Below are 9,213 nucleotides of genomic sequence, written 5' to 3' on the forward strand. Positions count from 1 at the left end.
ATGCGAAATGAAGTAGACAAAATGTTGCCGAACACTGATCTCAATGCAATACAATTGTATTATCTTTAACCGGAAAAACACTAAACCCATAAAATCTAAACTACGGTCGTAGACAAGATGACAGATTTTTTTAAATATTGTTCCTTAAACAATGTTGGTAGTGCGAGAATAGTCTTCAATCATGCACAAGTCAACGCCTCTGCGAACGAGAATGTATCCGGCAGCTCCCCATCCACTTCCCCATGAATTACGGACGACCTTGATTTAATTAATTTTGCAATGATAAGAATTACATTAAATTAATAAAATTGTGTTTAGGAAGTAGGAGTTGATTGAACTATTTACCCAATAATCGACACCATTCAAAGTTCCATAACCAACAACATTCATAGCGTGAGCATTATTTTCTACACAACTGGCGTCATTAAAAACTCCACTCCTATATCAAAACACCGATGATAATCATTTTAACACTTATCTGAAAATTAAACTTATCGCAGATTTTACTTGTAATTAAAGAAGCTTGAAGGCAGCTGCATGTAAATGGAAAGGATCCTTCCGCTGGCCAGAACAGTCTTCATACCAGAAATGGTGCCAACCCATTCCACAGGAGAAGAGGAAGAAACTTGAGCTCCAATCGCCACGACCGAAGTATTTAAATGGCATGTTCCAACAACAGCTGTGTAAGGGTAGGAACTTTCGGTCATTTGTCCGCCGTTAGATGCCAAATATTGCCAAGCTTCGTGTTCCCATCCACCCGAGCAGCCGTTATCCCGGCTGCAGTCCACTAATTGCTGTTCACTATTTAGCGAATGCTCATTAATCCTGTTGCATCGTCGAGATTGAAACCATTTCGTTTACCTCAGATCACGAGCAGATCCGCCGTACTTCTTACATTTGCCAAATTCAACCACTGCAGTGGCGGAATGAGCCCAGCAACTACCACATCCACCTTGGTTCCTTACCGGTGGCATGCAGGAATTAGTACGGTAATCAACCTATAGCAACATGTTTTAAAATTTGTAATATTTTGCCAATACTTTCACCGTGTTCTGTGCCTAACTTACAGTAGTGGGCAGTACTCGGCTAGAAACCCCGCGAACCTCATTAGGACGGACAGGTTTGAAAGCACCCATGTAACTTTGTTTCTCTTCATCGGTCTTATTAAATGAACACGAAACCAAATATCGTTTAAATATTCCGGTCGACATTTCAGGCAAATGACTGAATCATGCCAAGAAAGAAACAACTGGAATATTCTGTTACCAAAACTGAGAAGGAGTTGTGAGCCAATTGGTAAGTGACGTCCTTTTTAGAGTTGTGCTTCTTAATCCTGGCGTGCGTTTCGTTGAAAATGGATTTGCGCAGTCCATATTCGGCTTTAGTTTGAACTCCCAACGGGTGATTAGCCTTATTTATTTGGATTGAAAGGAACAATTTTGAAAAATTATTCAACAGTCAAATCAATAACTGAATTGTAGTGTTCAGATTTTACCAGATATTCCTGCCAAGCGACTTCTAAATCATCGGAGGCCTGGAGTCCGGCAGCCAGTGTCATCATCACAATTACGACGGCGAAGGTAAATTTACCCATTCTTTTCATACATCCAAATAAATACAGTTTTATATCGATTCCTATTCTATAAAAGTTTTAGCTAGCTACAACTTACCTCAGGAAACCAATTTTCTCGTAGAGTCGAATGTGTGGCTGAATCACAGAGAGAAGGATGAAAAATGATCATGAAATCTCGGACTTTTATACGGTTCTTATTATTGACTTTGTTCCTTAATGCACATCTGATCAATATTAGTAATGGGGCCTGGGCGAAGCGTCATTGTCGTTACTTTTTTATTGTGAAAATAGGTTAAATGCGTCAGGCTTTCAGAACGGATCCAAGTGTTACACCATCTGCGGCCCACACGTTACTGTTTAAATAAATTTAATATTGGGTTGAGAAACTCATTTGCTCTGCCTTCATCCTATAGGGAGTAAAACAGGAACGTGAACAAATCATACGTATATAGTAAGCTTTTGGTCGCTTGGCCGCCGTTAGATTACAAATATTTCCAAGCTTCGTGTTTCCATCCGCCTGAGCAGCCGTTGACTCGGCAAGTAGCTGCAGTCCACCAATTGCCGTTGACTGCAGTCTACCAATTGTTGTTCACTATTTACCAATCAAGAGCGCATTTAATTTTTTGTAATTTTTCCCTAGATTGAACGTAATTTCATCTTCCTCAGATCGCGAGCAGTTCCGCCGGCCTTCTTGCATTTGCAAATTTAACCACTGCGGACTGCGGTGGCATACAAGCTCCTTTAGTATCTGATAAACTGTTCCGAATCATCTTGTTCGGTCATTTTCCAATCGTCTGTCGCCATCACTTCGCTGGAGAAACTATGGAAGAATTCGACCGCATAGTTCCTCAAATGAAACGCTGGATGCCATTCATGGGTGATAAAAAGCAATTCCAAACAATTTTCTGCCGACATTCGATGAATTTAAATGAGTCTCACATTCCGATTTTAACTGTTCCGACAGATATTTATCCGCAAATATTCCAGCGGACATTTTCCCCATCACGTTGACTCCGACACTTTTCCCGTGTAAAGGAAACGGAGGATTTCATTAAACTCGGCTCCACGTCTTCAATTTCGACTTGGTGAGTTAAATTTTCTTTTGTTAGGGGCCGAAACATTGCGGCAAAATATTTACTCGTGGCTAAGATGCTTTTGTGGGCTTTAAATTGACATCCACGGACGTTAATACTGACGTCGGAAGATTTCATAGTTTCAAAGATTTTTTCCAGTTCGCCAATTAGTTGATCACTGTTGCTGATTGGTTTCTCATGGAAATCGTCCTCTGAAGACAACTTGCCTGATAGATAGTATATTATAGGTTTCTTTGGAATGAAAGTTTCGATCGCACAGTAAATGGTAAGCTTCCGTTCATTAAACGTACCCAGAATTCATCAACAACATTTTCTGGACTCCACTCCTGCGTAGCACCGATGATAATCATTTTGACGCTTATTTGAATTTTAGTTTTTCTTTAAGAAACCTTTTTTTGCTGCCACTCAACTAGATAACCTTTCTCTTGTGATGAACAGGCTAATGACTGCTTTAATTCTAATGCAGAATTAGATTGAATTAACTCTGATCCCTTAATTTATTAGTTTCTTTTAACTTGTTATTTTAATATTATTCAGAGCATTTATGGGGCGTCTATTTAAATGGAAAGTAATGCTGAAGAAAAATTGCCAAATCGATGCCAAATAATTTTATTACCATAAACCGAAAAATCAAAACCCATAACAATTAAACCACGTATGTATACGTGATGACTGATTTTTTAAATATTATTCCTTAAACAATATTGGTAGTGCGAGAATAGTATTCAATCATGCACAAGTCAACACCTCTGCGAACGAGAACGTATCCGGCAGCTCCCCATCCACTACCCCACGAATTACGGACGACCTTGATTTAATTCATTTCACAGTTATTAGAATTGGACTACATTTATAGAATTGTGTTCAGGAAGTAGGAGTTGATTGAACTATTTACCCAATAATCGACACCACTCAAAGCGCCATAACCAACGACGTTCATGGCGTGAGCATTATTTGCCACGCAGTTGGTGTCATAGAAAACTCCACTCCTGCAAAATATCAGTGATGATTAATCATTTCCCCCACTAATCAAATGCACCGTGTTTACTTGTAGTTGAAGAAGGTTGAGGGGAGCTGCATGTAAATGGAAAGGATCCTTCCGCTGGCCAGAACAGTCTTCATTTTATCAACGGTGCCAACCCATTCCACATAAGCTGAAGAAGAAACTTTAGCACCGATCGACATGGTCGAAGTACTGAAACGGCATGTTCCATTTTTAGCTGTGTAAGCGTAGGAGCTTTCGGTCGCTTGACCACCGTTAGCTGACAAATATTTCCAAGCTTCGTGTTCCCATCCACCTGAGCAGCCGTTAACTCGGCTGCAGTCCACCAATTGCTGTTCACTGTTAACCAATCAAGAGCGCATTTAATTTTTGTAACTTTTCACTAGATTGAACGTCATTTCATCTACCTCAGATCGCGAGCAGTTCCGCCGGCCTTTTTGCACTTGCCAAATTCAACCACTGCGGTGGCAGAGAATGTCCAGCAACTTCCACATCCGCCTTGGTTTCTTACCTTTGGCAAGCACGCATCAGTACGGTAATCAATCTAAAACAACATGTTTTTACATTTAAGTAGCAATTTGTCGATAGTTTTGTTCCGTGTCTAACTTACGGAAGTGGGCAGTTGTCGGCTAGAAATTTGGCGAAGCAAAGTAGGACGTTCGGGCTTCATACCACCCAAACGAGCTTGTTTCTCATCTTCGGTCTTAAAGTAATTGCAACGAAATGGAAAGTTTTGAGTTCACCGCAGGGGACAATTAACTGAATGACAGAGAGAAAAAGAAGATAATTACCATAGTTGAGAACTCATTGTGTTCCATTTTGAAAGGAGCAGCTGCATTAGAGTTGTGCTTGGCAATCCTGGCATGCGTTTCGCCAAAGAGGAATTTGCGGTGTCCGTATTCGGCCTTAGTTTGAACTCCCATCGGGAATCTAGACTAAATGATCGATTGAAAACAAAATAATATTGAATATCACATCACAAAATTGAGTAAAAATAACGTTTTGAATTTTACCAGGTAATCTTGCCAAGCGACTTCCAAATCCTCGGATGCGTGGAGTCCTGCAGCCAATGCCATCATAATCACGACGACGAAGGTAAATTTACCCATTCTTTTAAAACAGCAAAATGACAGTCATTTATGGCAAATGAATGTTTACATAGACACATATATATACATTCCATTTCTATTCTCTAAAAATGTTAGTTAACTTTAACTTACCTCAGAAACCAATTTTGTTGCGGAGTCGACTGTGTGGTTGAAACGCAGAGAGAAGGATGAAAAATGCGTCCGAAACCCTTCTCTTTTATACAGTTCTGATTATTGACTATTCCTAATGCACATCTGATCGATAAAAATTGATGGCTGTACGAAGCAATATTTTCGATTCTCTTTTCATCATCAAGGTAGAGGAAAACGTCCTGTTTTGTAGATCGAATCCAACCGCCACACCATCTGTGGCCCAGACGTTACTGTTTGAACGAACTTCGTAGTGGGTGTGGAAACTAATTGCTATTGGTTTTGTCCTGTAGGTATATCCTGCGAAGTGCAGGAACGTGAACAGCAACGGCTTTCTGCGACACAGGTTGGACAGAATTAGCCTATCGTGCATTACATACAGTGCATGCGGGAACGTAAACAGCAGCTATCTGCGGACACAGGTGGGCGTGAATTGGCCTGTCATGCATCATCCCCAAAGACACTTTTTTTTACTAACAATTACGATACTTTTTCCCTGGAACTAAATCTGCTTTAATGTTTTTCGATTATGGGCTTATGGCGCATTGTCTAATTATCACCTTATTTAGTTTAATTATTGTTTTCCCCTTTCACTTTGGTTTCTTGACTTTTCTTCCCGGTAGCAAGCACGAATTAATATGGTAGTCAACCTTTAGCAACTTGTTTTTTATATTTAGCAATAATTTGCCAATATTTTCATCTTGTTTCGTGCCTATTAACTTACAGCACTGGGCAATGCTCAGCTAGCAACTGCGCGCCACCCATTACGACACATTAGAAAGACGTCGAGCAAACATCACAGGAATAACGATCTATGTCCTTTTTATTCAAACGTTATAATAGAAATTTAAAATTCTAAGTGATAAAATTGTCTTTCCCCATCTAGAAGACCAGATAATCAACATTCAAAATTTATTTTAACAAGAGATTTGACAAGTTCCTTTAGGATAGTGAGACATAGCTCTGGATGACCTTGTTCGGCCTTTTCCCATTCGTCCGTCGCCATCACTTCGCCTGAGAAATTACGGAAGAATTCGACCGCATACTTCTTCAAATAAAAAGCTGGATGATGTTCATGGGTATTTAAAGTAATTCCAAGACAATTTTCTGCCGACATTCGATGAATTAATTGAGTCTCACATTCCGATTTCAACTGTTCCAACAGATATTTATCCGCAACCGCAAGAATTCCGATGCACATAATATCAATCCCATCAACATGTTCATATAGCAGCTCCGACCGATATCGGGAGATCCGATGGTCATTGGGAAATAGTTAAAAAGTAAAAAAATTCTGTTTCACAAATGCGTTTAGTAGCTCACCAATAATCCGGGCTTTAAGCGTCTCTTTTTGGGGTAAATAAGCTACGTATATGGTTCGGTCCTACAGCAATCTTACGGCGTAGGCTAAAATATTACACACCTTATAATGTCGTTGAAGTTGAACCCATCAGGAAGACGTTCAGTCAACAACAATTTTAGATCAAAATTAAGGTCCCTTGCACTCGCAGCTTTTCAGACTCGTCAACATCTTTGTATTTCTGAATGGAGGGAAATCACCTGATACAATCAAACACGGCAAAATCATTTCCTTATTTAAACATAATGAAAATTAAACATTCCAAGTAATGATTCCTTTTTTTTTGACAAATAATCAAGTTTCCAAATTTATCTATACAAGGGATTTGACAAGGTCCATCAACATACTGTTAAACTGTTCGAGATCTTCTTGTTCGGCCTTTTTCCAATCGTCCATCGCCATCACTTCGCCTGCAAATTGACGGAAGAATTCGACCGCATATTTCCTCAAATGAAACGCTGGGTGGTGTTCATCGGTGATCAAAAGCAATCCCAGGCAATTTTCTGCCGACATTCGATTGGTCAATTGAGTTTCACATTCCATTTTTAATTGTTCCAACAGATATTTATCGGCAACCGCAAGTATTCCGGCGGGCATCTTCCCCATCGACGACTCCGACACTTTCCCAGTGTAGATGAAGCGGAGAATTTCGTGAAACACGGCCGGCTCGACGTCTTCAACTTCGATTCGGTTCGTCAAATTTTCTTTAGTTGGATGTTCGAACATCGCGTCAAAATATTTACTTCTTGCGACCAAAATGCTCTTGTGGGCTTTAAATTGACGTCCACGGACGTTAAAGATGATGTCAGAAAATTTCGTAGTTTCAAAGAGTTCTTCCAGTTCGGCAACTACTAGTCGATCGCTGTTGCTGAATAGTTTCTCATCCAAATCGGCCTCTATAGCCAACTTCTTTGATAGTTTTTCAGGAATTATTTGAATTAAACTTTCGATCACACAGTTGATAGTAAGATTCCCATTAACAAAACACTCGGATTCCATCAACGTTTTTTTCTTCAGCTGAAATACGCAATATGGGAGATTTGTAAATTGATGTAAACCGTGTTTTTGCTGGAAAATCTTTTCTCGTTTTTTATTGGAAATCGCAATCGTCACACGGACGGGATTACGTAATGGGTTGTTAGGAAAGGAACTTTGCAGATTGATCATCAGATTGGATCCCTGGTCAAAAAAGAATAGAGTCCATTTTGATTCTGGGGTTTTTTCGTGGGAAAAATAAGCTGAAGAATAACTTGAACCCCAGTTTTCAAAAGATTTGAGAATCGCAAACTGTTGAAAGGTCCACTCAAATTTAAGTTGAACAAGTTCGGTCTGCGTTTGGCACCAAACTATGCTTCCTGCTGATGGCGGAGCTGCTTTATTTAATTTCTGGTCGCTCATTTTAATTTAGGAACAAATAAAATCTAATAGAACACTGATCATCAGTAAGATCGCAAGAACGACTGAACAGACACACAATCGCTCCCAAAGACGAAGCCAAATCGTCGAACGTGTTAATCGTTGAATTACGAGAAGTAATCGTCGTAGTTTGGTCAAATTTTACAAGAATCCTCAAACAAAAATCTTGATTTCTTGAGGTAAACATTTCATGCAGCAAAAATTTTAAAAGATTTGGATAGCATGATTAAATTAAATTAAATTGTTTTCTTTCTAGCGATTAATCTGAATATTTTTTATAGCAATCATCGGGGAGACTTTTACACGCGATAATAATGTTACCGGGAAATTGCATAACACTTGTATGCGTGGAGATTGGCAGCCAACTATCACAATCACGGCAACGAAGGTAAATTTACATATTTTGTTTTTCTCGTTTATCCATTATTATTTAGTATGTCCTGTTTGTATCATTCCCATCAATTTTGTTTGCTCCACAAGTATTTTAAATTTTAGGGGAAGTATAAAACTATTCGTGTTTTCCGTGTTACTCTCCCATTGATGAAATCGACATCTGCCAAAGTTCCCCAGCTGCGTTTATGTATGCCGACCGGATGGCATTGATCGCAAAGTGAAAGATCAGCCATTGGTTATAAATGTCTTATAATTGCCATTGGGGAAAAGTTAAACGTTCTGTTCCTCAAATGCAGTTAGTATAGCTCATTACTAATTCTTTCTGGGAAGTTGTGTCTAGAAGAAATTGGGGACTACTTAATTAATTACTCTGTTTGTAGTCAGAAAATGGGATCGATAGACATATTTAGCCTGACTAGCGCTTTTGTTACATCCTTAATTATCCAAACCAAAACTCTACTAAAAACTTGCAAACTAAAAACTAAACTTTCTCAATTTTTTTTCCCCCTTAGTTGACAATTATCTTGGAATAAAATTACGTAACCCCATCCTTTCAAAGAAAAAGGCCGGGAAAGGTAAAGACAACGCCCCCAAAGTTTTTCCAAACTTGGTTAAGATATTTGCGTTTTGCTCCACCAGCCTCCGACAAACCATTTCTTAAATAATCCCTTTTATACTTCATTAAGTTAATGGAATAACATTATCCAAAATTATTCCACCCCAACAGGATTTCATTACTGTTACTTCACACACCCTGCGTTACTTGTATGTTACTTAATAAAAATGCTGCCTGTATATGCTTTATAACAGGTTTCACGTTGAGCAGATACTTACATTTACCCGCAGCCTTTACCAAATTCAACCACCGCAGGCACCACAGGTGCAGAGATATTCCAGCAGCTTCCACACCCGCTTCCATTCCTTACCAGTAGTGAGCACGAATAAGTAAGGAAGACAATCGTATATAGCAGCATGTTTTTATTTTTAGCAATAATTTGTCAGGAATATTTTCATCTTGTTCTGTGCCCATTAACTTACAGAACTGAGCTATGCTCGGCTACTAACAGTGCACACTACCCAATAAGAAGACATTCAGGCAACAAAGCACCCGCATCGATGTTTAGTCTTAAAAAAAT

The 9,213-nt window shown here is 39.2% G+C and overlaps 3 protein-coding genes and 1 long non-coding RNA gene across 5 annotated transcripts; 1 reads left to right on the forward strand and 3 right to left on the reverse strand.

Annotated features, from left to right (window-relative positions):
- Positions 1-40: 40 nt before the first annotated feature.
- Positions 41-1,796, reverse strand: LOC124202728 (zingipain-2-like). The gene is made up of 8 exons (XM_046599132.1): positions 1,671-1,796; positions 1,496-1,595; positions 1,267-1,410; positions 1,068-1,160; positions 862-998; positions 508-801; positions 346-439; positions 41-258 (listed from the first exon to the last, which is right to left on the reverse strand). The coding sequence occupies exons 2-8, from the start codon at positions 1,592-1,594 to the stop codon at positions 145-147; spliced, it is 975 nt and encodes a 324-aa protein (XP_046455088.1). The 5' UTR covers position 1,595; positions 1,671-1,796; the 3' UTR covers positions 41-144.
- On the forward strand, positions 1,167-3,214 carry LOC124202731. Of its 2 annotated transcripts, XR_006878320.1 has the most exons (4): positions 1,167-1,296; positions 1,489-1,580; positions 2,214-2,450; positions 2,538-3,214. It is a non-coding gene; the product is annotated as an uncharacterized LOC124202731 (long non-coding RNA). The 2 variants fall into 2 exon arrangements; XR_006878321.1 differs by lacking the exons at positions 2,214-2,450; positions 2,538-3,214 and adding an exon at positions 1,650-1,835.
- Positions 3,215-3,260: 46 nt separating this feature from the next.
- Positions 3,261-5,127, reverse strand: LOC124202729 (ervatamin-B-like). Its single transcript, XM_046599133.1, has 8 exons — positions 4,891-5,127; positions 4,684-4,780; positions 4,462-4,605; positions 4,281-4,373; positions 4,078-4,214; positions 3,716-4,009; positions 3,563-3,656; positions 3,261-3,475 (listed from the first exon to the last, which is right to left on the reverse strand). Exons 2-8 carry the CDS (start codon positions 4,777-4,779, stop codon positions 3,362-3,364), a joined length of 972 nt encoding a protein of 323 aa, XP_046455089.1. The 5' UTR covers position 4,780; positions 4,891-5,127; the 3' UTR covers positions 3,261-3,361.
- A 1,453-nt stretch (positions 5,128-6,580) lies between these two features.
- On the reverse strand, positions 6,581-8,310 carry LOC124202891 (speckle-type POZ protein B-like). The gene is made up of 2 exons (XM_046599389.1): positions 8,215-8,310; positions 6,581-7,285 (listed from the first exon to the last, which is right to left on the reverse strand). Exons 1-2 carry the CDS (start codon positions 8,308-8,310, stop codon positions 6,581-6,583), a joined length of 801 nt encoding a protein of 266 aa, XP_046455345.1.
- Positions 8,311-9,213: the final 903 nt, after the last annotated feature.

Source organism: Daphnia pulex, chromosome 9 (assembly GCF_021134715.1).
Source record: "Daphnia pulex isolate KAP4 chromosome 9, ASM2113471v1".
Lineage (NCBI taxonomy): Eukaryota > Metazoa > Arthropoda > Branchiopoda > Diplostraca > Daphniidae > Daphnia > Daphnia pulex.